The sequence below is a fragment of the Procambarus clarkii genome, chromosome 30, assembly GCF_040958095.1.
Source record: "Procambarus clarkii isolate CNS0578487 chromosome 30, FALCON_Pclarkii_2.0, whole genome shotgun sequence".
Taxonomy (NCBI): Eukaryota; Metazoa; Arthropoda; class Malacostraca; order Decapoda; family Cambaridae; genus Procambarus; species Procambarus clarkii.
In genome coordinates, this window is record NC_091179.1 from 17,168,859 (window position 1) to 17,196,825 (window position 27,967).

At 35.9% G+C, this 27,967-nt stretch overlaps 1 protein-coding gene across 2 annotated transcripts in view; it reads left to right on the forward strand.

The window, feature by feature from the left end:
- The window catches only part of LOC123765486 (CDK5 and ABL1 enzyme substrate 1), a 28,502-nt gene extending 1,117 nt beyond the window's left edge, over window positions 1–27,385 (forward strand). The window contains exons 2-10 of one of the 2 annotated variants that reach the window (XM_069333959.1): window positions 3,074–3,176; window positions 3,448–3,584; window positions 7,019–7,214; window positions 8,130–8,259; window positions 10,382–10,586; window positions 22,382–22,521; window positions 23,325–23,431; window positions 24,808–25,012; window positions 26,038–27,385. In XM_069333959.1, the coding sequence (XP_069190060.1) occupies window positions 3,163–3,176; window positions 3,448–3,584; window positions 7,019–7,214; window positions 8,130–8,259; window positions 10,382–10,586; window positions 22,382–22,521; window positions 23,325–23,431; window positions 24,808–25,012; window positions 26,038–26,178 (1,275 nt within the window). In that variant the 5' untranslated portion in view covers window positions 3,074–3,162 and the 3' untranslated portion in view covers window positions 26,179–27,385. The remainder of the gene's footprint in view (window positions 1–3,073; window positions 3,177–3,447; window positions 3,585–7,018; window positions 7,215–8,129; window positions 8,260–10,381; window positions 10,587–22,381; window positions 22,522–23,324; window positions 23,432–24,807; window positions 25,013–26,037) is intronic. The other variant, XM_045754106.2, reaches the window with a different exon arrangement.
- Window positions 27,386–27,967: the final 582 nt, after the last annotated feature.

A 27,967-nucleotide genomic window follows, 5' to 3' on the forward strand; every position in this document is an offset into this window, starting at 1 on the left:
GGGTTAGGTTGAGCTAGATTGTTAGGTTTCAAAATCCGTTGGTAAATCGTCTTGTGTACCTTGTGACCTGTATCCATACTGGCTTAACACTTCCTCCTGATAATTACCTTACATTCCTTACATCTGATCCCTCTATTCACTTGCAGTAAATAGAAATCCAGGAGATGGGCAATTGTTGTGGGTTACATCCCAAGAAACATGCAATCCACAGAAAAAAAAAAAAAGTCCTGCTAGTACAGTCATGTTTGTTCTCAACTCACAATTGAGAATTCCAGGTTCGAATCCCAGGCGAGCCAGAAATGGTTGGGCGTTTCCTATCACCTAACGCCTGTTAGTCAGTGTGTAGGAGTTGCATCCTGGGGAGGGTCAGTAAATTAACCCTAGAGGAGACCTCAATATAAGCCTAACATGTACTGTTTATATAAACTAGCTGCCTGTCACCTGTCACAATGAATTAATATTATTATTGTTTAGGTTAGTCACTGACCTTGGTACTGGCTAAAATGCTGTGCATAATTAGTGATTTTTATAAAATGTACAAATAATGTACTGTATCTACTAAATAACCAATCGACTTGATAATGGTCCAGGACGAACCGAAATGTTGTCTCCTCGTCTTCTGGTGTGTGGTTTAGTTCTCATATCTTCAAGCCACATTATTGTGACTCATTGTCTGCATACTAAATGCTCCCCCACTCAACCATTAATGATGGGAGTGCCACAGGGCAGCATCCTAGGACCTCTTCTATTTCTTATATACATCAGTGATCTGCCTAATGTCTCTTAACATAGTTAAACCTATACTATTTGCTGACAATACATACTATTTTCATCTACTCGGACCCCAACCCACACACACTAAATAATGTTGTAAATAACAAATTAAAAAAGGTCCACTCATGACAACCAACAAACTCACTAAACCTAGAAAAGACCTAATACATTTTATTTGACAGGAAATCAACAAATGCAATTCAGCTTCAGATAGACGATGTTAACATCAGCAATAAAAATGATTGAAAGTTCCTTGGCCTATATGTAGACAAGAGACTCAACTTCAGCACCCACATAAAACACACAACCAAAAAAGTCTAAAAAAAAGTCAGTACAGTATATTTTCCAAAATCAGATATTATGTTCCAAACTTTGCTCTCCTTTCATTATACTATGCACTAATCTATCCCTATCTGCTTTCAGAACAATAACAAACTCTGTTTTCAGACAACATACAGCCCCCCTCCCTGTTTAAATCCCTAAACATGCTAAACACAAACTCAATCCACACATTCTCTTTTTACCATTTACATGTACAAAACCTTGTTCCTAGATGCAAATCCTGATCTGAAACTCTTTCTTGACAGATGTAATAGAACCTATAATCACCACAACAGAAATAAATATCTCTGATATCCCCAGAGTCAAACTAAATCTGTGTAAGTACACTATGCAAATAAAGGGACCTACTCTATGGAACTCGCGTCCTAATGAATTAAAAAACAGTCTAACCTACACCTTATTCAAAAGTAAAACCAGAAAGTACCTAATTTCATCCTCATAGTTTCCTACCTAGTGCTTCAAACTCACCCTGTATCTTGTGCTACCCACTCCCCTAAAATATATGTCTTAAGCTATACAACTTCACAGTTGTAATTACTTCTACAGTATCATCTTGTATCATGGTTGTAATGTTGAATGAAATTTTTACTACAATGTACCTAGAAATAATCCTCAAATTATGCTACAATGTACCTGTTGATTATCCTCAGATTTTACTTTAATGTACCTATTAATTTTCTTCAAATGTTCTTACAATGTACCTATTAATGTTTTTAAATTTTGCTACAAATTACATACAGTACTTAAATTTATCTTTTAGGCTCAGGACCTGCTCGAAACGCTATGCGTGTTAGTGGCTTCACACAGCCTTTCCTCGTAACTCATACCTCTTAATTCTGGAACTAGTGTAGTAGCATACCATTGAACCTTCTCTAACTTCACCTTATGCTTCCTAGGTTATATCCTAGGGGAAGGTCATCAATTTTTCACCTAGGGGCCTTGATAAGCTTAAAAGGCTTCCTGTCCCTGATTACAGGAAATATGGTTATCCAAATAAATTATTATTATCCCTATTACTTTTATTATTATTATACAGTACACTATGGCCCAAATGTTTCCATATGTAATACATAGGGAAAATTATCTTTTAACTGTGTAACTTTAATTTTTTAAATATGCTCTACATACACACCGTGTTCTTATTTAGCTTACCGCAATCCGCTTGATGCTTACCCGCAGGGACACTTGAAAACTATGGTGTTCTGGGAAAGGTACAAAACATGAATTGCCTAAATGAATGCATTCAAAATGCAGTTATGCACATAACACCAGATGTGTTAAGGCAAGTTCACCATGAGTGGGAAAGTCACATCCGTATGTATTTTCAAAGTACAGTAATAGCAATCATGTAGAGCATGTTTTATGAATGAAGTTGCACTTTGCTAAAAGGTTAATTTCATTCATATGTACATGATTTCATTCATATGTACATGTATTTATTCATATGTGCATGTATTCATTCATATATACATGTATTCATACATACAAACATAACTATTGTACTAAGAGTCGTGTAAAGCCAAGAGGTTGAAAGATTTTCTGATGTGTTCAATTAGGTTTTTAACTAACATCTTTAAGCCCCCTTTTTATTTTTCATGTAACTTGTTAGTTAGGTAATCTTAATATACATATTTTTGAAACTCGATTAAAATGTATAGTACTGTATTTATAAAGGTATTATTTTGATATACAGTATACCTGTAGTTAAATTTTCAAATGTATGCTATTTATTACACATACATTGAGGATTGTTAATACTGTACTTAAAATTATAAATATATACATAAATTTGTTACCCACTGCAGTATGTCTTTTTGAGAGATTGATTTCTTTGGAGCCAAATTATGAAAATTTCTTGAAACTTGATTTGTTGTGTATGAAACTGGCACTTATCAAATGATTATACAGTACTCGTTGGTTCAGGAAGTAATTCTTGCCTATCGTTTACACTCCACAGAATGTTTTCTGTAAAGTGTTTTAGAAGGTGAAAGCTATAGGCTGTGACCCTTAACAAGCCACGGGGCTTCATAGTTTCACCACTAAGAGATGGTGACCAACAGGTAAATACAGGATAGCATGGTATTGTCTTTTTGCCGATTATGCCTTGGTTTTTACTTATTTCTTAAAATAAAAGTTTGTATTTACTGACATTTGAGAAGTTGGGAATGGATAAATGCACCACTAAGATACTATACACTAGTTATTGATATAAGTGGTGTTGTATTGTGTTTGTATTTTCAAATCCCCAGTTGAGCCTCTTGTTTCTGTTTATTGCCATTGATGCTTTTGTTGCAGTATGCAAAATAATGCACAAACATTTTCTTGTTACAGGACCAATACTAACAATTCAGAACTTGGGGAGCGGGCTGGAGGATTGCGGAAGCGTACAGCACACCACCACCATCTGTCTTTGGTGGAGAAACCCCAATGCTTTAGTAGTAATGAAAGCTTAGGTGGTCCATTTCCCAGTAAGTATGCAAGACAAATTTGTTATACAATATTATGTACATAGATTTTTAATTTTTTTTTTTTTAATTTCTGTAATTTCGGAAAGATTTTAAGAGTCCTTAAATAATATACATTTTTTTTATCTGACAAATAGTTGAACCTTGTATAGTCTTGTTCAGTACTGTATAATGATTATTATTTATTTTTTTTACTTTTCATTCTTAGTAGTAGTAAGAATTTTCACTTTCATTTAGTAGCCTAAATTACAAAGGTCTAGCTTCTCAAACAGTTTGTACATGAACAGTTCATAACAAATTTAAGTGAGATTTGGCACTATAGGGGTTAAAGCTGTTATGAATTACCTTGGATCATATGCAGGCGATGAGTGGCAATAACGTGGCTAAAGTATGTTGACCAGACCACACACTAGAAGGTGAAGGGATGACGACGTTTTGATCCTTCCTGGACCATTCTCAAGTAGATTGTCTTGAGAATGGTCCAGAACGGACCGAAACGTCGTCGTCCCTTCACCTAATAGTGTGTGGTCTGGTCAACATACCTTGGATCAAATTGTGGTCATGAACAATGCTAATCCTTAACTAAGCATAACCACACTACAGCATACTTTATTCAGTGGCTAGTGCATAATAAAATTAAAGTCTTTTGAATGATTGTTTGGTGGTTATAACACCAATATTTTCTGGAGTTTTACCACTGTAGCATGTTTATAATACTGTACAACAAAGGTATGAGAAAACTGGAATTAACTAAACTATTTCTAAACTTGATACTGTATTCATCTACACTATAATCCAGCTTTGGTGGATATAGGCATGTGTTATGCTTGTGTAGATTAAGGAATATGTGCATACACAGGCACAAATATTATGCCTACCAGATTGAGGGAATCAGGAGTTATACCTACTTGGGTAAGGCAGACGGGCATATCCTAAACAAAGGAATTGAATTGGCTGTTCTTAAGACATGGCCAGTCTCCAGTAGTACGTGATACGACAATGAATTATGAACGTAATGAAAATCAGAGCATGTCTCCTTCACGTCTCTGAGCATGTCTAGCAACCTGACATATATAAGTATGGTCAGCAAGGCAGCGTTATTGACTTGGCCACTAAATCTGATATTGGCAAAACCAAGGTCAATGTAATTTTGTTAAGGAATATGAAACGTATAGAGTAACTATGTCTGGTAAACTTTCCAGATCACTATATACACAAGAGGTATTTCACATTGTTTATATACACTTAACCACTACATTGCACTCATGTTTATAGCTGCAAGCCCCTGGTGTGCAAGAAAAATATTCCCCCAATTTTCTTTCCTTCTAATACTGTATTGTTAAAATGCATTCCCTGATCATGGGGAAAACAAATGTGGCTTGCTTTGGTTGTGGTGAGCGAGGAAATCCCGAGATGTCATGGTTCTGGAGTATTTATGGAGCTCATAGACTCACACCGGGTCAGGTGTGAGTTGGGAGTTGCCACAAAGATATATTTTTACATGTCTACTGTACTGTTTATCAACATCGCGGAAATTATTATGTCGCCTTTTTCCGGTAATATTATGTAATACTCAGTAGTGAGTCATTTAAAATATATAATTGAATGCATTGAAATGCTCAAATATATTCGTGCCACTAATATGCGCACCAGATCGTATTCTTAGAATGGTAAAACACACTTGTTATTGCTTTTATTATGCTGTATACACACATTATATATACCAGTAACTAAATTTTCATTCACCATTACAAACCACAAGGCAGGTCTGGTGAGTATAATAATCTCATAACCAGTTATCAGAGTTTGACCTAGCCCTACCTCTTTTGCACAAAGTTGTAACAGCATACATTGAATATACTGTATTATATTTAATTTGTATTTTTAATGCATTTTTTTAAGTGCAATGATGCATTGAGCTGTCAATAATGTTATCTATATCACAGAACATGGACATAGGTACACACAAATGTATTCATATCCCTAATATACTCTCAATATTATATTCTGTGAACAATAAAGCATATAATTTGTGCTATTATTACACTGTATATACATGTTATATGTAACTATCAACATTTTTATGTACTATAGTGAACCACTAAGCTATTCTAGTGGGTGGGGTAATTCTGTAATCCAAGCACAGCATAGCACCACACGCTAGTCAGTTGCTGACTGCACCTGACTCGGCAAAATGTCTCACTATGCACATTGCTAGCTCTCACCACAACAATGTTATTGTTGTCAGAATACGTGTCACTAAATCCTGAATATGAATCATTTTCCACAAGTTTATTGTCTAAAGGCACACAAGGTCTCGTTTCATGTCCGTAGTTTCATGTACGTAGGCACACCAAACCACTGCTGTGTGCCCTGGATGTCTGCCTTCTCATGTGAACATTGTAACCATAGTTGGGTTCACTGATATTTGAACCTTGTACATAGTTTTTATCATAGGATCTTCTATGATACTATCATCATTAAGTAATCAGTTATTTATTTCATCATTATTAAATGGTGTGGGCATGAGCTGCATAGCAGTGCTGATAGCTGCTGCTGCTGCTGCTCTCAGTACCAAGGCATACACCCAGGAGGGGTGCCCATTATTTTTTTCCAAGGTGGTGTCTGTTTATTGGAAGCCTGAGGAAGCAGATGTGAGCCCTGTGTACCCACGGAAGTTTTAAATGTTACACAGTACTTTAGAACTTCCTTCGTTTTCCCGTGCAGTGAGATCATGAATGGCGAGAGCATCACTAATTGTGATGCACATTTGAAGGGTTGATGTAAATTGTACTCCTGTACTATGTTTAGGATAAAGGTATATTAACTGGTTGGTCAGGAAGCCATTATATTGGGCTTGAGCTTCAACATAGTCATCATTTGTCGATTTCCTAGACATAAATCAGGAAGCATCAGCAAAGTTGAACACCAGGTGTTGATAAGTGCCGGATACAGCCTTGCAGAGCGCCACCACCCAGTGAAACGCTAAATATTCACTTAGTTTTGTGTTTTTCTATATTCTGTATACAAATTAATAATCCTATAATGAAATTTTTAATTTTTTTAATTTTTTAAACAATTTTGTGCATAGTGTATGGTTATGTATTTTGTACATAAATGGGTATGACCATTTCTCCATAGCATCAAGGGCTGTCTAAGGGTTAAAGAAAACCTGTAGGAGCTGTGAGGAGGGTTCGAACCTATGCTTTGGTTACTCCCAAGCATAGGTTCGAATCCTACAGAGTTTTTCACTGATACTGTACATCAGGTTAATGTGATTGTGCAGTAGTATTAATGCGTGTTAGTAAGACATCTTCCTATACAGTACAGTACAATGTACAGTACAGTATTATATAGTAAAAAAGCCTTTTGTTTAAAGCATTTAATAAAATTTAACTTCTATAGCTGCTTATGTTACTTGAACTTCTGTCTTTTAGGCATTGGCGGAGGGCATATCAGAAAATTGTCTAGTAGTGTGTCTGAATCTTCGGGTCCACCAAGCAAGGAGGTCAAGTTTATGAAGAGAGCACACGATCTGCAGATTCGGGATGAGCGAGTTGTGTTGCTGTCGTCACACAAAATTCCTTTCTATATTTTCTCTGCCTTGCCGTACAACAAGTCTAAATTGGGAGGGTAAGGCAGAATCTTGAAAAAATTCCTCATCATAAGTTTAACTTCACTCTGTAATTAGGTAATTTTCTATCAAATTTTAGTTGAGTTGCAACAGATCGTGATAGAATAATAGTGAGAAAAAAAAGCTAAAATACATTCCCATTTAGCAGATTAGTAACAAACTAGGTTCAGTTGGTAGTGGTTGAGCTGCTGCTTTGAAGGTAATTGGTGCTCGGTGTGTGACTGCTTATCAAGAAATATATATATGTGACCATAATCATTTCCTTGACGTTTATCCAGGGTCATAGAGTAAACAAAAAATTCTGCTTTTCATGGTAGAGTTTATGTAAATTTAAGTAACCTACTTTGTGCAGTAAACATTTCCTGCATTTCAAATGTTATCTAAATTTTGCTTTGATTCCTCTACAAATGGTAATGCTGTATGTGTATTTCTATGTAAGTGCTTTATTTTTTAGAAAAGCTTTAATCAGTGTAATCTTTGTAGATATTATATACTACAGTACTACTTTTTGAAGAACTAATAAGCATGTGTTTTTGTTATTTTTAATTAAAATTCCCCCCCCCCCCCCGTTCCCTCCCTCATACAGACAGACAAACTGACAACTCGTCAGATTTGTATTTTCTCGGTTGTATTGGTAATTTATTCATATCAGTTTGTCTGACTTGAATTAAAGTTGCATGTGTGCATTCTGTGGCTGCCATAATTGTTATATTCATTTAGCAGTGGTACTACCACCAGCTAGAATACTAGGAATTTATGTTAAATATTTAGTACTCAAGTAGGTGTTAAAGGTAAATATAAATTTGGATGACCTAACTGGTAATGTTTAGAGTTTTCTAAGCAAAGTTCTAGTTACACAGGTATATTTGTGTTGTTGAGAGATTAACTATACCCATTTTTCACGGGCATTCCAGGCGAAATGATCATGGACGAGGCGAGAGCGGACGCAGACGTCATGCTTCAGGAAACCGAACGCTTTCCACAATTAGTGATAATGCAGATCCTTCTTATTTATTAGGCTTTGACCGCAGTGATGAATGTCGGGTAAGTAAGGTTGATGTTGTTCTGTGCTGCATTAATATACACATCTAGATGATGTGTTAGTGAAAAAAGCAGTTTTTATAATTACTACAGGAGACTATACTTGAAGATGGGTTTAAAGAATTGTGCAATATTGCTCACCTAAATGCTTATTATAAACATAAATTTGCAATTTTATATTACATCTTAAACTAGTGCCTTTATGTGCATTAAATATTATGCTTCTCTTTAACTGCTTGTCTTAGTTTCATATTTGTATTGGTATAAGGAATACAGGTAATGAATTGTCTTTTTAAATTGCAAATTTGCCATGCTGACTGCATTTTTCTCCTTGCTAATGTAATTGTCAGTTATGTAGTTAAAATATTTGCTTGTCATTTTGAAAGAACGAATGTGTGTGTAAAAAAAATAAATGCTTTATTTAAGATGTTTGGTTGTGTATATTTTATGAATATACCATTCACTATTTTGTTTTGTTACTGTTCAGCATACTGTAGAATTAGAAATTTGCATGTATAATTGAAATAAGGTAAACAAATTTGTCTATAATTGGCATCATTTTTGCAGTGCTATGCTCATTAATTGAATGAAGCTTTCTCTCATCCCTTTCTTGTTTGCATTATACTTGCTGTACAGTACTTTGAAAATTTGGCTAGAAAATGGAAGCTATTGATATACCTATTAACATTTTATTTGGGCATTATTTTATGAAGAAAGACAATGAAGGAAGTATCATTCATGCTTATATTTACTCCCGTGTCATGTGCTAACACTATGAGAGATTGTAAGCCAATATATTACAGTATATGCTGTACTGGCAACCATTATATAATGTGGCAGTTACGGTCCTGGCGAATGGCATGTTATCTAAAAATGTGCTATATAAACTGATTAATTCCGGGAAGGAGGGTTAGGTTCCCAGTCAAAACAAAGTTAAACATTACATTGATACTTTACCTGGCTTAAACTGTGTGAAGATTGGTGGTGGGTGAGGACGGGTGGGGGAGGGGGTGTATTTACCTAGGTGTAGCTAGAGGATAAGAGAGCTATGCTCATGGTTGTCCATCTTCTTGGTGTTGTGTCATGTGACGCTTTGAAGCTACAGTACTGATGGTTTTGACGTCCATCACTTTCTCACTTGTTCCAACCTTCTGCTGCCCTTTGCAAAAGAGAACTTTCTAATATTTTTTTGGACCCTTTGTTTTTTTTAGCTTGACTATAACCTCTTGTTCTTGAATTTCCAGGTTTCACAAATTTTGCTGTCAATTTTATCGATTCCCCTTTACTATTTTGTACATAGTGATCACATTGACTTTTTTTTTTTTATCTTGTTGCCTTCTGGAATCAATTAAGTTTGAGTACCAAACTTCCACTGTGTACTCACTTAGTTGTACTCGCCTAGTTGTCCCTTGCAGGGGTTGAGCTCTGGTTCATCTCTTAACTGTCAATCAACTGGTGTACAGATTCCTGAGCCTACTGGGGTCTATCATATCTAAATTTGAAACTGAGTATGGAGTTTGCCTTCACCACATCACTGCCTAATTCATTCCATCTGTTAGCTACTGACACTGAAAAAGTTCTTTCTAATGTCCCTGTAGCTCATTTGGGTACTCAGTCTCCACCTGTGTCCCCTTGTTCGCTTACCACCCATGTTAAACAGTTTATCTTTATCTACCCTGTCATTACCTCTGAGAAATTTTATAGGTAGACTAAAAAAATTCTTTCTAATGTCATTGACTCATTTGGGCACTCATTTATGTATGTTTGTATACAAGGGTCCCGGTAGTACAGTTGGGTTTGTTCATAACTCGCAATCGAGAATTCAAGGTTCGAATCCTGGGTGGGACAGAAATGGTTGGGAGCATTTCTTATCCCCTAATGCCATAGTTCACCTAGCAGCAAATAGGTACCCAGGAGTTAGTCAGCTTATTGTGGGGTTGCATCCCGGGGGGTTTTAATTCGACCTTGGAGGAAGACCTCGATATAAGCCTAAAGTGTAAATATGCATTGGCTGCCTATTACCCAATACAATGAATTAATTATTATGAATTATAGATATATATATATATACTGTATATATTTTTACATTACGCTACAATAATTTTCCCGTACTGTGACGCTGCAGGAGGTGTCTTACTGTGAGCTGTTAGTACCATCTCGTAGTTTCTTCTGCAAGCCTCGACGTCAACAGTCTGAGCACATAGAGCTTAGTGATACCACTGACCGTTGCATGCATCCTGGGGTAGCTCGGTGCTTTAGCTACGAGCCTGCTACTCACAAGGCCACGGCACACTATGTCCCCCACTCCCCACATGGTCATGTTGAGAAAGGTAAGCAGAAAAATAATGCAGTGCTAGCATCATGAATGTGTAATTACTATGATTTAGTGATAGTACACATGATTTTGAAGTAGATAATTTTATAGTTAAACATAACACTTAAAATTTAACATTTTTATTTCAATTGATTTTTAGTTTAAAAAAAAAGTAGCCATTGAAAAGGACTTGAAAAGTAGCTACCTTATTGCGGTGTCCTTTCTCACAAGAAATTGCATCTAATAACCCAGGGTATTAAGTCAGTTTACCATCATTTTATTATAAAAGCTTAATGTGGGTCCCATTTTGCAACATTTGGTGGTATCCTTTTTTGGAGCGTTGTGTTGCATCTTTAATGGGCAGTTAAGCAATTTAATAATGATTAGTTACATAATTATGATTTGTGGATTCCTTAGTGCGTAACACTGTTCTCTTACCTTGCGGTGACATTGCGGTGATTCCGGTGGTCAAGACGCAGTCCTCCTTGCTGCTAAAAATTTTTGAGTTTAACTATTTACAATGTTTTTTTTTTAAATTAGTTTCCTTTGTTGTAGTTTCACTCTGATCATGACCAAATTGAAGTAATTGTAGGTGTAAATATGTTGACTCTAGGTTACGGTTGGTCGGTAAACTAAATAAAATTATAAACCCCGAAAGATAGATTGCAGATCACTGTTTTAATAAGGAAAGATACACAATAGAAGTTTGGTTCACAAATTGAAGGTGAAGTGGAGAAACTAAAGTGCAGCCCCCCCCCATTGATACAGTGCCACCAGTTTACATACCTTTGGCCATACATGTATTAGTATTGTGCCATCCTAAATGTGAAAGATGGTAGAATTTATGTACATATAACTTTTTGGGTCAGTACTGTTATGTTCTTATGAAGTGAATAATGGTGATGGGACAACCAGAGAGAGTTGGGGCATGGATGAAGATAGCACTGACCAGGAGGTTCGGTCAGAGACTGAGCCGCAGGGACATTGATCCCCGAAATTAACACAAGGTAATGCAAGGTAGACTGTAACGGCCACCCACATTATCTCACAGCTACTGTATGAATATTTACATATAATTAATCCATCTACACTATCATAAAGTATATTTTACATAGTAATTATATATATATGTACAGTATTTTACTTTGGTTTCTTTTGTATCACTTGTAAATAACATGATCTAATTTTAATTTGAGCCTCTGCATTTGCCATCAAAACCTTTTCCTGGCAACAGACTCCAAAATCTCTCTTGCTTTTTATGTCAAACAATGCTTGCACCATCACTAAATATCTCTGGCAGTTGTCTCATTCCTTTGCCATGATTCTTTTCTCAAGTAATTTTTTTGACCTCAATCATTTGGACATCTTGTGCACGCAACAAAAGATTTTTGTAGATGTAGGCACCTTCTCATTCGTTAATTGTTGCGTTCTATCAAGGTCTCGTCATATTTGTTACTACCGTATATTAATATACTCTACTGTATTTCTTTAATATATGCAGTATATTATATACAGTTACACAGAAAAATCACACTAACATGATGTATATAAATGAGAAAATGAACTTAGCTCTTAGGTGAGTGACACCTGTGAGGAGCATACTGCCAGCCGCACTACCACCATCAGGGTGGTACAGTGATAGAGGGTGTGATTAGCAGTACTCTAGTCATGGGTTTGAGTACACAAGAGCTCTTGTTGGTCTTATTATTATATACATAAATTGCGTGATGGGTTCATGGCGTACAAATGTTGTGAAGATAATTGTCAGAGCATTACTGAAAATATGCCATTTATTGTACTGTACATTAAATCATATTTCTTGTTGGTGTTTTAAAGTATTCATTGTTTTCACATAATAAACACTTACTTGCTCTTTATTATTAGTGAATTTGCTTGGATGGATTGATGGCATGCATAAATATTCGTAATGAATGTAACACGCGGGTTGTCACTGAAGTTATGCCACTTTGTGTACATTACTTCATTTTAAATTTTTCGGGTTTGCAACTGAAATATTTACGATTGGTTGCAAATCTGGCAAACTTTCTTTAAAGATTATTATGAGCTTTATATAACCACTGATTGGTCAAATATTATTTTACTGGATTTCAAATGCTGTTTCACCAGTTACACTTCACTCAGTATTATAAAATCCAAATTTCAAATTGACCTATTTGTTCTTATCTGTTAATTGTTTACACTTTTCGTCACCTCAAAGTTAGGAGCCTGGTGTTCTCTCGTTCATCTTGCTATTCTCTGTATGCTCCCAGCACCTAATTACTTCATGGGGATTCATCCAGTCTCAAATTTGTTCAACTTTATCAGAGATTTGGTTTTGGTAGTATCAGTTAAGAGGAAGGACTGTGTATTCGATTTATTTTTATTCTCATATAGGCCTTCTTGAAGTAAACAAATGTTTCAATTTTTTTTTTTTTTTATTATGGTATGGTATTTTCAGTTGAAGTGAAATGTACAAATATTTCTTGTATTGAAACATTTTAATGTATTCTACACTACTTTGTACTCCCCATCTGGCAAGTGTTAACCAAAGGGCATTACTGCCACTTGAGCCGTCGTTGTGTGAGTGCGTGTGTCAACCTAAAGGCTGATGTTGCAACAAGCCTTAGCAGTATCAGTTTTAAATTTGGTAGGCATCATTACTCTAATGAGCATGTGCATTGTGGCAGTTAAGGATAAGCAACATGGGAATTTCCTGCATCTTGTGCTACAGGGTTTGTCATTTTATTAGAGAAAATGCTTCAGAATTATGAAGAATTTTTTACATTTATTTATGCATTTATTTTGGTAAATTTTTGCATTTATTCTGTGGTAATTAACAAGTTTATTATAAACATACATAGTACATGCATCTATATATGCTGCATTGTATTTTAATATTCAGGGTCTGTATGTAAGTGAAATGACTCGTGACAGAACCACAACTGCAGAGTGGTTTCTTTCAGATACAGTAATAGCACATATCACACCAATTGCTAAATCTTTTATCGCAATTGGCATGTTGGAGATATCTGGAGTAAGTTGTGGATACTGTATTTGGCATTTATAATGTATATTCAGAACAAAATTTATTGTGGCACACCAATTTTTGATATGATACAATTACCACCTTTATTGCACAGCTGTTTGTTTCATGCAATACAGTACCATGTGTTTGCCCTTGCTATGGACAATCCACAGGCCTGTGATCTCTCGGCATCAATTATCAAACAAAATTTTATAATTAAAATAACCACTTTGTAATTGGTTATTTATATGTTCTGTACAGAGGCTTTCCAGCTTTTTGAATATCCATTATTCAAGAAAGTCCCACAATTCTGTGCTTATGTTTATGGTGTGATCAATATACCCGTGCAAAAGAGGAAGCAGTCCGCCAGGCTAAAGTTGACGAGTTTTGGCAGTAGTACAAGTATATGTGAAATGGGGGGAAAAAAAGGTACTGTGCCAACGGCACAAAGATAAAGTATTTCCATCAAGAAAAAGAAATGAATGTTATCAAGTGATGTGTATATAATGATGAGTGGTCGCTGATGTAGAAAGTGCAGAGAAATACTGTACAGTATGTCCAAATATGAACAGATTGTGAAGATTGTGTAGATTGCGTAATAAGTTCTTGAATGAGATTAATATTTTGTGTGGCCAGAACGGTACACTTTTTTTTATTTATTAGAGAAATCTTTTTTTCAGCAAAGTTGGGTCTTGGCAAAAAAAAAAAAGACTTATACCGCATATGATATATTGAATTTACCCACAGGGACAGCTAACAGATACAGAACATTCATAACTGTAGTTGAATGCTCTTTACATGAATAATACAAGTATAGTAAAAGGCATGCGAGACTTGCAATGTGGATCCATATTTCTTTCTGATACTGGCAGTTCTCTTCAAGTTGCATTCTGTAAAGTACAATTTTTAACCTTGGCAAAATATGGCAGTAAGGAAGCTTTCAGCTGCATTATTCAGAAAGTGAAATTGGATGCCTGCATGAATACTTGCTTGTATCAAGTGTTTTATCAATGCAAAGGTATACACAACATGCAAAATTTTGCATTGTAATTTAGAAATATCATGAATAATATGCATGCATTTTCATTTTATTCTAATAAATACCAAGCTAAACAATTTATTATGTACTTTACTTCTTTTTATCGACAAACGATGTTTTATTCAGTTTATATAATTCATGGAATTTATTCAATAATGCTGTTGTGCATTCTTATTTAATAAATATAAAGCAAGTGTATGCAAATACATGTGTAATATACCACAGTGATTCAACATGACAATCTATAACATGTTTGTTTCACAGAGCTTGTCCCTGATTCTGAGTCTCTATACCTTTGTCGGGTTAGACACACGGATGAGAGAGCTTTTCAGCGTTCATTATCATCATTGAGTTTTGCTTTTGAAGGAACATTGACATTGTTATTTTCCTTTTTCATGTGTATGTGCATTTGTGCTTGCATTACTAAGTTCATATGCAATGTACATTGTTGTTTATAAAAGATACCTACATAGGCAGATTGTCATCATTTCTGGGTAGGTAAGTCTGCCTTTAAGCCTTGAACCAATTATTGCAGGTGCTGCGTGTGGCACCTCGGCCATTACTGGGAGCTTGACCCTATTGAGATCATTAGAGGCTGGGGAGCACATGATTAGAAAGGGTATCACAACCCATTCAATTTTTATTTTAATGTTTATTTTTTTTGTTTTTAGATCGAGTTAAAAGTTGTTTTAAGTGTGATTTTTTTATTTACAATGTGTTGTCTTCCTTCCTTTTCCTGGAGTATTATGTTTGCTTTAACTTCTGTAAACCTCAGAAGTTTGAATTCTCAGGCGTGCAAAATCAACAAATGACTTTAACATGCATTAAGATGTGAATGATACTGCTTATTTTTTCAATGAAGTAGATCAGTGGTAAAGAAAATGGTGAATAATTGAAAAGCTAACGTGACTTACATCATATTAATAAAACGAAAAAGGCTAGTACAATCTTGATTTTGTAAATGAAAATCAGTAGGGTTTAGTTTTTGAATATATTCAGGTCTTGCGTTTTGTTATGTGAAAGATTGTACTGTACTTGAGTATACAGGACTGAGCACTGCTGTGTGTACGGATGCATGTTATTTCTGAAGTATTTACAGAATGTGATCTACACTTGTGGTGTCCCATCTTCCTGTAGTCTCTTGTCATATAACACTGAAACTACCGATGGGTTTGGCAGCCACTACTTTCTCACTTAAATGTTTTCAACAGTCTGTAATTCTGTTCACAAATGAAAACTTCCGTGTATATTCTTTTGGCATCTTTGCTTAGCTTGAATCTATGGTGTCTTGTTCTTGAAGCTGCAGGTTTACAAAATTCTTCCCTGTTGAATTTGTCAATTCATATCACTATTTTACATGGGGTGATCATATCGCTTTGTTATTTTTTCCTTCCATCTTCCAGGTTTGGTGTGTTTAACATCTCTCCTCATAGTTCATTTTTTTTATTTTTTGGAGTCATTTGGTAGCATATCTTTGCACCATTTCTAATTTATTTATGTGCTGCTTGAGATATGGGCATCACACAACTGCTCCATATTCCAGTTTTGGTGTCAAATTGTGTGAACAGTTTCTTTTAATATTTCTCCACCCATATGTTTAAATGTGGTTCTGAAATTGTTTAGCATAGCATAGGTCCCTCTAATGACACCCTTTATGTGGTCCTTTGGTGATGGCTTACTATCTCCTACTAGATCTCTTTCCTGGCAGGAGGATTTTAGTATCTTTTCATAGTATCATTTGTAGGGTTAGCATGGCCTGTTCTGTCCCATCCTGCATTCCAAAATTGACATGATTTATATTAAATTCCATCTACTGTGTGTGTTACTCCACTCATTTTGTCTAGGTAATTATGGAGGGGAATACAGTTATCTAAGTCCCTGACTCCCTAGCAATTTAGCATAAATTGCTAAGATATTCATGTAACTCTGTATTCCTTCTAGTAGATCATTTATATAGATAATAAACATTACTGATGCAATAGCTGTACCTTTCAGTACTTTGCTAGTGACATTTCTCAATTCAAATACATTGCTACTGATCACTAATCATTGGTCTATTTAAAAATGGATCATTCAATTTAGGAATCTGCATGAGTGAAGTTCAGGTATATGCAATCAGCCCTACCTTCTCTTTCTTTAAATATTTTTGTGGCTCTTTCGCAAAAATCAAGTACAGTACATTACAATAGTTTTGTTATGCAAGGTCTTCCTGCTTGAAATTCAAATCATGTCCATTATGATGTCTACTTTCTAGGCAGTGTCCATTTAACTTGAATTATTTTTTCTAGTATTTATTACCACACTTGTCAGTGATACAGATGTATTATGTATGCATGCTTGTCCTTGGTGCCTTTTTCCAAAGCCAGGCATTCTTGGGTTATTCGTCAAGTGGTTTGGTACAGCTAGTTCAATGCGTACAGTATTTGCATACACGTAATGTTTCATAAGTATTGTATGCTGCTATTACTGCCTTCCTTTGGTAATATGCCTACGGCTAATATTCGGACTTAGAGCTCTTGGCAATCCAAGTGGATGTGGGCTAGTTGTTGGATGTCCTCGTCCTCTATTGGCCTGTGTGGCTCTTGGGTGTTTTTCCAGTAGCCAGGTTCCTCCTTTCCCCAGACATTGAGTTTTAGCCTTCTCATAACATAGTTTAGCCTTCTATCTTTATTCCTTTATTTATCTGTTTATTTTAGCCGAAAGAAGGCTTCTACTCAGAGGCTCTGATGGAAGTATTGTATGAGCCGGGGAGTTACCGAGTGCAAGTCCAGAAATTAAGGATCGAATATAACGGAACACCCTTTTCTGGGCAGTGTCGGTAGCTCCCCATGCCTGTCCTCCTCCTGCCTTTTTTTTCTGTGGGGACTGGGCATTTTTTAGGCTACACATAAGTGAAGTGGCAAGTAGACTGGAGCTTAGGGTGAACTGAGCTGCCACCTAGTGGTTCCCCTAGGCTACTAGCATGTTTGTTGACAATAAACAAACTATAGCTTCCCTTGGTTCCATTTTTACTTTTTAATCAAAATATGTAGTTTGTTTTGTACTTTTTGGGCAGTTTTTCTTGTTTTTGGACTAATCTTAGATTCCCATGTGTGCCCTCACCTTCAGGAGCACATCAGATCTGGTTCTGTTGTTTGATGGGTTTTTGCACGTCCAGAGGCCTCGTTGTTTTATATGTATGATGTCTGAGCCAAAGTACACGAGGCTACTCAAAAAGGGGATATTTCATTCCATTAAATGCTTAATTTTTATTTTTACAGCATTATGCTGTAGAGTATTTGTTATGAGGGGGTAGCTCTGCTGTTAAATTTTGATGTAAATTCAAGTTTTTATTGTAAAATTATAAAGGTTTAAAATCGAAATGTTCATGTCAAAGTATCTAACTAGAGATCCTAAGAAATATAATCTACATTCTGAGCATTGAGAAACCCAAGTCAAGCAATTTCACAATTCTGTCCAATTATATTAATGTTTTAGCACTTAAATGGGCAATTTGTGTAAGAAAAATATGCCCTTTGCAGTCCAAATTGTATTGTTCTATTTATAGTCATACATCTAGTAGAATGTTATGATTTTTTTTTTACAGATACAAAATTTCTATACCAACTATCCCTTTACATAAATTCTCTTGATAAACTTTTGCGAATTTGACTCCTTGAATCATGGTACATGTTCTGTATAGTATAGACATCCTGAGTGATAACTCTAAAGTTCTGAGTACTTATGTCGTGCTACACAGCAATACTATCTTTGTGCTTTCTTTCCATAATTGCTTGCTTAATACCTGAATTGTTCTTATTTTTGTAATTGCTTTTATTTCATTAGTAGATGCTGAATAGATTGTCACAAAATAAAACAAAGAGTTCATTGAGATGCAGCTGTTCATTTTCTGAATTTCGTTGTGGATATTATTTAAATTGATCGAAATGTGGCAAAAATATGTCGTAGATGCTTGAAAATCTTTGTAGGTTGTCTTAGAACCATGGCTGTTTAAATGGACAAACTAGCATAAAAAGCAATTTTGGTACAAAGCAGTTTTTGGTAATTTATCCAGCTTTTAGATTATAGGATTTGAAATTAATATTATAAGCACATTTAGATGCTGAAAGACTTTCCCTTGATATTTTAGTTAAAACTCATTAATTCATAAGTTGGTAATCATGGAACCACAGAATTGGTTAATTGCCAATGTGTTTGCCTTGTAAGGAGGGGTGTTAATTCAGAATATTATCTTAGATTGGTAATAAATGTTGGTTTACCTTGGTAAGGTTAATTATAATTAGATCAGGCAGTCGCAAGCTTCTAGTATTAGAGTATACAGCATTGTTTACTTGGTCTAAAAGTGATAACACTAAGTAACAGTCTGTGCTTCTCCAGGTCAGTGATTTTTGTACTTTTTTCAGGTCATATGCACATGTTTCATTTATAGGTTCTCTCTCCTGTAACGAAATTGTACTGTGCTCCATGGGACAATATTATATGTATTGTCAATGTATCATTGACCTATTTTTATATCTTGTCGGCTTCAAGGGGGGGATTTTTGTGGGATGTGTGGTCTTGGTGTTTTTACTGGGCTGTGGCACCCTGGTACTTTTCCTGGGGTGTGGCACCTTGGTGTTTTTTGCCTGGTCCCATGGTCCTAGTGTTTTTTTTCCCTGACTGCGTGGTCCTGCAGTTGTTCTAGGATACATGGCTCTGTTGTTTGCCTGGGCTGTGTGGCCCTGTGATTTTTCCCTGGACGGCCCTGTGATTTTCATGTGGTGCTTGATCATGTGGTTTTCCCGGGGTGCATGGCCCTGCAGTTTTCTAGTGTGCATGGCTCTGTAATGTCTCTCAGGCTGCATGGCCCTGCAGTTTTCTGGGGTGCATGGTCCTGCAATTTCTCTCGGTCTGCATTGACTAGATGGTTTTTGTTGAACTGTGCAGCCGGAGATCTTCCGATGGCTTCCTCAGTTCCTGTGACTTTGGGTCCTGGGTTTTGAAACTTCTCAGGAAGGGTTTTCCTGCTTGTTGGTTACTATGGTGTCAGCTTTGTACTCACCTAGTTGTACTTGTGGGGGGCTGAGCTTTGGCTCTTTGGCCCTGCCTCTCAACTGTCAATCAACTGGTGTACAGGTTCCTTCTTATCATCTCTACATTGAAACTGTGTATAGAGTCTGCATCCACCATATCGCTTCCTATTGAACTCCATTTGTTAACTACACTTGACACTGAACAAATTCTTTCTAAAACCTCTGGCTTGTCTCAGTACCGAGTTTCCACCTGTTTACCCTTGTTCGTGTTCCTCACATGTTAAATAGTTTGTCTTTATTTACCCTCTCAATTCCTCTGAAAGTTTTGTAGGTGGAGTTCATGTCTTCCCCCACCTCTTTTGTCTTCCATGGACGTTGGGTTTTAATTCCTCTAGCCTTTCCTTGTAAGTCACACCTCTCTGCTCTGGGACTTTGTCTGGTGGCATAACTTTGGATCTTATCTAACTTTGTCTTGTTTTTAACTTGGTATGGACTAGTTAAGTACAAGGTTCTGAATGATACCTTATAAAAGTTTCCAAACTAAATTTTTATGTTGGCCAGTGTAGCATATGCTACTAATGATATCCTCTTGATGTGGGGTTCTGCAAACAAGTTTGGTGTGATATCAACCCCCTGATCTTTCTCTACTCAATTCTTGAAGGATTTTATCTCTCAGATGGGACTTTGTGTTTGGCCTCCTGCTCCGTTCACCTATTTTCCTCACTTGACACTTACTGTAGTTAAACTCTAGGAGCCATTTGTTAGACCATTCCTTTAGTTTGTCCAGGTTGTCTTGTAATTACAGTACTATCTATCTCCCTCTGTCTTTATCCTCATAATTTTAGCATTAACAAACATTGTGAGGAATGATGAGTCTGTTCCTTCTGGAAGAGCGTTTACATATATCACAAAAAGAATGGCTCATAGTAAATAGCCCTTTGGTTATCGTTGTATTGCCCCTATATATATATATGCCGCTTGGCCAATTAGCTGATGTTCTGCTTCCTGACCCCTCTACCCCGCCTTTTTCCATGGGGTAAACCCTCTCCATCTTTTCTCTTTCTCGTTGTTTTGTTTTTGATTTTAGTAAAGTTGGTCGCCTCCCCCAACACACCGATGGGGGGGTTAACTAGGTAAGCTAATGAGGAGGCACTCTAGTAATCAATCATTTAGTGTAATGAAACTCATCAGGTGGACCACTCGGCAGCTTTTTTCTTCGAAGAGGAGGAAGGGTGTTCTATTCGTGCGGCTCGTGTATGTGGTGACTTGCTGGCAAGCTGGCACGAACCCTGAGTATCCAGGCTGCTATTTTACAGTGATCAAATGCATCAGTTTTCTTCAGGGTTGCTTGTTATTTCAAGCACTTGCTTGTATGGATGCAGTTTTGCTTTCTGGTGGGTTTTTCTTCTCCTCAGATTTAGCTTGATCACTGATCCCTAAATTTTCCTTTGCCTCAGGCAGGGCCAAATTCTGGTTCAGACCTCGGGAAAGCTCAAGTGGGTCTCGGAAGCCTGGTGTGATTTCCTAATTTTTGTTAGCGTTCTAGTTCTTTAGCTACAGAGCTACTGTGAGGAGCCAAACAGAAAAGGTGATTTCATTACATATAACTTTTGATTTTTTACTTCTTAACTTCAGTAAATCTTTAATATACTGTACCTGTACAGTACTTAAAGTGACAACAAACTGTGCCTGTGATGCTCTCGTCTTTAAGTAGAAGAATAGTACACGTAAAATTCCTTGGATAAATAAGTATAACATATGATGTGTTAGAGTACAGTATATCTACTTCATTGCACTTTAGAATTAGTCAAGATGTGCTTCAGTTCGAAAAAAACTAGAAAGATTTCATGTTGGCAGCCTTAGAGAACTCAAGTCTTCTGAATGCTAAGAAACTTGCATTACATTACTGCATGTAGCTGGAGCATTATTTGTCTACTTTAAACAACACTTTCTTACCATTAACTTTCAGGACAGGAAAATGCGCTTACTCGCCCTCTCTCTTTTTCTCTTTAACTACCTAAATATATGACAAGGCTGTTAATACTTTATTTTTCTTTGGGTACCTTATTCTGTCTTCTTTAATACGGCAGTACAGTATTTTTGTGTTGAATATTTATATATAATTTTATTTTATTACTTTTATAATTGTTTAGTTTTATTTGTTGTAATTCTCGTTGGTATTGATTCACATGGTATGACTGGACACAAGAAATGTGTGTGTGTGTGTGTGTTCATCTCGTATACTGGCACTAGACCTCCAAGCACTCTTGTAGTCACACTATCAAAAGTACTATTATTTCTTAGCATTGGTATTTATACACATCTTGCTCTCATGTAGGCTCTTTCTTGAAAAGTATTATTGAATGTGACCAGGCACTTTGTTTTCAACCCTTTGTAAATCTGTATATATAGACATTAATTGATTAATTGGCTGTTGGATAATGCTTTTTATATTCTTACAATTAAGCTTGAAGTTAGCTTTAAAATCTAATTTTTTTCCATATTTCAATGGGAAATCAAGATATTTAAGGTAAAGTTATTTTCAACATTAACAAATATACATTCTTGTGTTTGATCTATAACAAAAAAACTAATCTAGTACTTAATAATTTTTTTTAACTGTTTTTAATTCATATAAACTGTTTTATGAGTAATTTGCACTGAAATCCTAAAGTTGTTATAGTAACTTACTTATTTGTAGCATTGTTAGTAACAAGTTGTAATGTTTCCTGCAGGCAGTGGATATGAATTAGATGACTGGCGTTGCATTCCAAGTGTTCATGCAGCAAGTATGCAGTATATGCCCAATATGTTGGATGACCCTGAACTACGTGCTGGCAAACATCGCAAATTGTTGCGCTTTCCTTCATATATGGTAATTTTGACATTGTTTGGCACATTTTATGCCACAACTTGGAGGCTGGGGGGAGCACTGTTCATCTAGTCGGTTATACTGTAATTGATTTGATGTTCTGTGACACTGCTGGTTTTTTGTGCTTCATTTTTAGTGTGTGGTTTGGTTTGGTGAATGGATGGGTGTCTTTTGAGTGCATGAAAATATAGGATAATGAAAGGGTTCCACTGCAGTTATAAATCAGTTTCTATACTTTGGAAAACCACACAACAACTTGTGAATTTGATGAGCCTTATTATTCATTATACATTTTACCGTATACATTTTATTTTTATTGACACTTATAAATTTTGTTTAATTATATTGTATTTATATATACTGTATATTTCTGTTAACCATTATGTTGATTAAAAGTTAAATGAAACTTTTCAGGGGAATTATTTTATTTCTATTTTGGAATGCTGTTATTTTAGATTAATACAGTATTCTTCAGAATACCTTGTGGAACCTTCTGTTCCATTATAACCACCTATCCCACAGGTGTCACTGTATCACTGGAAGTCACTGTATAGGCCACATCTACACTTTTTCCCAGAGGAGCCATTTTTTAATAATTTCATAGCAGTCATACTAACATTATTGGTAATGATGTCAGTATAAAATTTTAGATAGGGATTTATTTTTTATATCCATTCAAGTTTAACATAATAATCTATTAATTTAGTTTTTAACTACTGTACTGTAGACTGAAGATGCCCTTATTTAATTAGTGATATTTGTACAGGAGAAATTAAATATTAAACTATTAAATGTTTTTGTTTCAGACCTCTGTCATGGACTATACCAAACCGTCAGAATTGAAAAAGGAATTAAATGATAAGTTTCGTAGTAAATTTCCACACATACAGCTGACCCTTAGTAAACTGCGCAGGTAAGGTTTTCTACCATTTATATATTTAACTGTTATTTAAGATATTTGTTCACTAATAACATGCAATCTATCTATATCTATATATCTATATCTATCTATCATGTAAATTGGGTACTGCTTGTTTGGACTAGAAAAATGTATGTAAAAAGAATGAAATCAATATGTATCTACAATACTTTACTAGTGCACATAACTACATTCCTTGAAGGGAGATACAAACAGAAGTACAGTACTGTATTGCTGGAGGATTATTTAATTACCCATGTTGTGATCAGCATTACCAAGTTAGGACATATTAGCAGTGCTTGAAAAGTCAACCTGTCCTTACTCTTAATCCCTGGACTGTGCCACTAACCGTGTATGTGTATGCACACCCGGGTGTGCTCACAACTAGGTGAGTACACTGCAACCTCTGAAAGCTAGATTATATTGTTCAGGACTTGCTCCCAACTTCTGAATATTTACATCTTTCTAATGGGAGACCCATGGTAGCTCCCATTAGCTCCCCTGAAGCTGTCTCGTCAAGACGGCTTCCCCACTACAGTTACTCCCACCTTTGGCTACTTCCACCTTTACCTGGCTACTCCCACCTCTACCTGGCTACTGGTTTCTGGAATTTGGATACTGAGCTTTTACAGTATTTGCAATTATAAAACCACATGTAGCAAAAATAAGAAGGAAAACGATAGATAAATATAATGCTGGTAAGGGGACTTTCAACGGTGATTACTAATTAATGCCAATCAAGGAAATACATGTCCATTTTGCATAGATACTGTCTTCAAATGTTTCTTGGCAAGATGCCTTGCATATATTGGGTTTTGAGACTTTACCATTTGAGTTATTTTAGGTCAGTACAAGGGTGAGGAACCCCTTGAGTGATCTAAGCTACCATCTGTGGTACGTTTAGTACATAGACGTCGGATAAAGTACTGCTTTCCTCGTTTCCATCTTTTCCTTCTTTCATAAGGGCGTGCAATTTGTTTTGCTTTTCCAGTACTTTGTAGACCATGCACTTCTGGTATGTGAGGTTCATATTTGAACCCCATCCTGCCCTTACACCTGAGTCTAGTTCTGGGGTTGGTTCGGCCTGTGTGGGAGTCTAGAGGTTTGGTAGTTTTGTGGATGTGTGGTATCAGAGCTAATGCATCGCATCGAGGGGTGCTCTTTTTGGCTCCCTTCTCTTTTTAATTTCTTACAATTCTTTCTCCAGTTCCACTTTAGAGAAGACTTGCGTTTGATATGTTTGTCTTATAGTATGGGTGATGCCATTGAGTGTGAATTTTCAACCTGTATCCATTGTATTCATTACTCATTATACTATTTGTACTCATTAAATCTATGTTCCATAATTATTTTTTTTTGTGCCATTTCAGTATAAAGCGAGAAATGTTGAAAATTGCCCGCCAAGAATGCGACATAGATTTACTGACAGTAGCGCAAGCTTATGTTTACTTTGAGAGGTTAATCCTCAAAACAATTGTTAATAAGCAGAATCGTAAGCTTATAGCAGGAGCCTGTCTCATTCTGTCTGCCAAGATGAATGATGTGAAGGGTGAAGCACTAAGCACTCTAATAGAGGTAAGTAATCAGCATTAAAAAGAATCTTTACATGAAACTGACAATCTCAGTTTCTGGCTCATAATCTGCATTAATTATTGTTTTGTATAATTCCTGTGGAATTTTATTTTAGTGATGCTTATCATTTTTTGTGTAAATCTATACTCATTTGAATTCAATGAAGTTGGGTAAAACTTAGAGATTTGCTGGATGTTTCTGGTAAACTTGGAATCATTCTTAAGTTAAATGGCATGCTTAACTATTGTTGATGGTTTCCTATTATCATAGCTGGTTAGTGATGTAAATTTGTCCAGGAAATGTCAGGTGACAGTCATTATGCCACTGAATTAATACTCGTTTGAGTCAGTAGTTCCCATACATTGAAATCACAGCAGCTTAATGTATCTTTAAAGTTATTGAAGCATCCAATGGGATATGATTCACATCCATGTATTACCCAGGCATGTGTACTACTGACTGAATCAAGGTGACAAAAAAAAAAAAGTACCATGACCAGGGAGCCGGCAGCTGAGCAGACAGAACACTGGACGCGTGATCCTGTAGTCCCGGGTTCGATCCCGGGTGCCGGCGAGAAACAATGAGCAGGGTTTCTTTCATCCTGATGCTCCTGTTACCTAGCAGTAAATAGGTACCTGGGAGTTAGCCAGCTGTCACGGGCTGCTTTCTGGGGGTAGAGGCCTGGTCGAGGACCGGGCCGCGGGAACACTAAAGCCCCGAAATCATCTCAAGATAACCTCAAGATAAGATAACCAGAAGTACTTTTACATGAAGTTTGAAAGGTGGCACCATCAAAATAAAAGCACAAATAAACGTCAGAGTAACAAGTGGCAGCGACGGGCAAATTGCTGTTGTTGTTTTCCTTGACATCACGTGTCGTATCCTTGCCTTTAAAAAGCATATATGAAGATATGTCATACTTTTTTGTTGTTGTAATTCTGTACTGATTGTTATTGAACTCTGTGCTTCACTAAGTATTTTTGTCATTTATTTGATTTATATACAGGATATGTATTTTTTATTTTCAGAAAACGGAGAGTACCTTTCGCCTAAATCGCCGTGAGTTAACTCAGTGGGAGTTTGCGGCCTTGGTTGCCTTGGAGTTTGGCCTACACTTGCCAACGTGGCAGGTTAATCCTCATTACCAAAGGCTTCTATTTGAATCGTGACGAAAACATGGCACAGGAAACCCTGCGGTTACTGTTTGAAATGTTGATATGTGAATACATTTTCTGTTTTAATATTAACCTTTAGGCAGTGTTTTAAAGTAAGTTATCCCATTTCATTTTATAATCATTGGACCATGTATACCCTTTACTTGCTAATGTTGGCACTCGCCAATGTAACACAATACACTGTTAGGTTTTCACATTAAATCCTGTAAAACAAGGTTTCATTGTCTTGAAGGTTTCATCATAAATTTTATCTAAAACACTGCTGGCTCTTGATACATTTTTAATTTATACATAAATGGGTTTGTATGTCAGACGTGTGCATTTGTGTACACTTTTTTTTATGCCGCATTTTTTTGTTTTGTTTACAACAGTGCAAATTTCAGTGTTATGTAAATAAAATTTAGAATGTAAGGTTGCAGTGAATTGTACTTATTATACATTGGATATTTTGATTACATTTCAATGCATGAAAGTTTTATATCATAGTATAGTGATTATTTATTTAAAAAATTATTGATACTCTACTAGAACATTGTAATCTTGAAGTATTAATCATTTCATTATATTATGGCATAAACTAGTGAATATAATGAGCCAGTATCTCTCTCTCTCTTGATAATGTCAGGGAATGAGGATGAAATCTCAGATGGTATATTATTTATCGGCTATGTGCAGTTAACACATTTTTGTGAGAGTTAGAGTATGTGGTGTGCTTACGCAGCTCTTTAGCTGAAGATTGTTCTTAACGGTCAGGAAAATTTTGTTGTATTTGTACTGCTTAAACATTCCTAAATATTCTTGACAGACAAATTATTAGGAATTAAAGTAACACACACTTCACATCAGCTTAATATGTATATATATGTATGTGTGTATATATATATATATATAAATATATATATATATATATATAATATTGATAGCGAAGGATTGACAGACATTTTAGTTTTTTATTACTCATGAATTCATACCTCAGAGTATTAATGTTTGTTCTTATTTGTGTTGAATTCATTTTCTGAAGACATTTTATTGCTTTTCATGCAATATGAGCAGAAGGAAGGGGCAATGTTCTTTTTATCTTTAATTACAATTATAGGCCTAGACTTATTTCATTCCTCATGTAACATTGCTTAACAAATACAGAACACTAATAGCAGTTGATTATGCTGAAGAATTGAATAAAATAGAATCAACTTGATAATGGGTTTAGTCATATTTACTAACAAATCCACAAGAGCAGTGATGAGCAGTTTTGTAAAAAAAAAAAAAATTTTATCCGATTATTATGCGAGTAGTTTTAAAATGCTCGCCTTTAGATTGTTAACAATTTGATACCAAAATGAACGACGTAGCTCGAAAATTAACGACAGAACACTGGAAAGAGTACGTATGTTAATGTGGGGTGCACGCTACCAGGAAACGCCAGGCCCATCTTTGGGTGGGTTGGGTGCGCAAAAGTGTTAAGTGGATATCAAGGAAACACTTAGCCAAGACATTATTAATAGAACTGTAGTACTTGCAATGAGGAAATACTTTACTAATGACAAATTCTGTGCAGTATTCCTCTAGCATCTGTCACAAAGTAGTGCTAGGCTAGACTGCTCTATATACGAAGGTCGGAGGACAAGGGTGTGATGTGAAGATGCAGGGCGTGAACAAGTCGGTGGGTGGTACACCTACTCGGGAACCTCATTATTGTAAGAACTGAGGTTTTTATGATATCTTGAGTCTTACAACTAATATACCCCCTCCCCGCTCAGCTCGTTGTCGCCGTGTGGGGGCT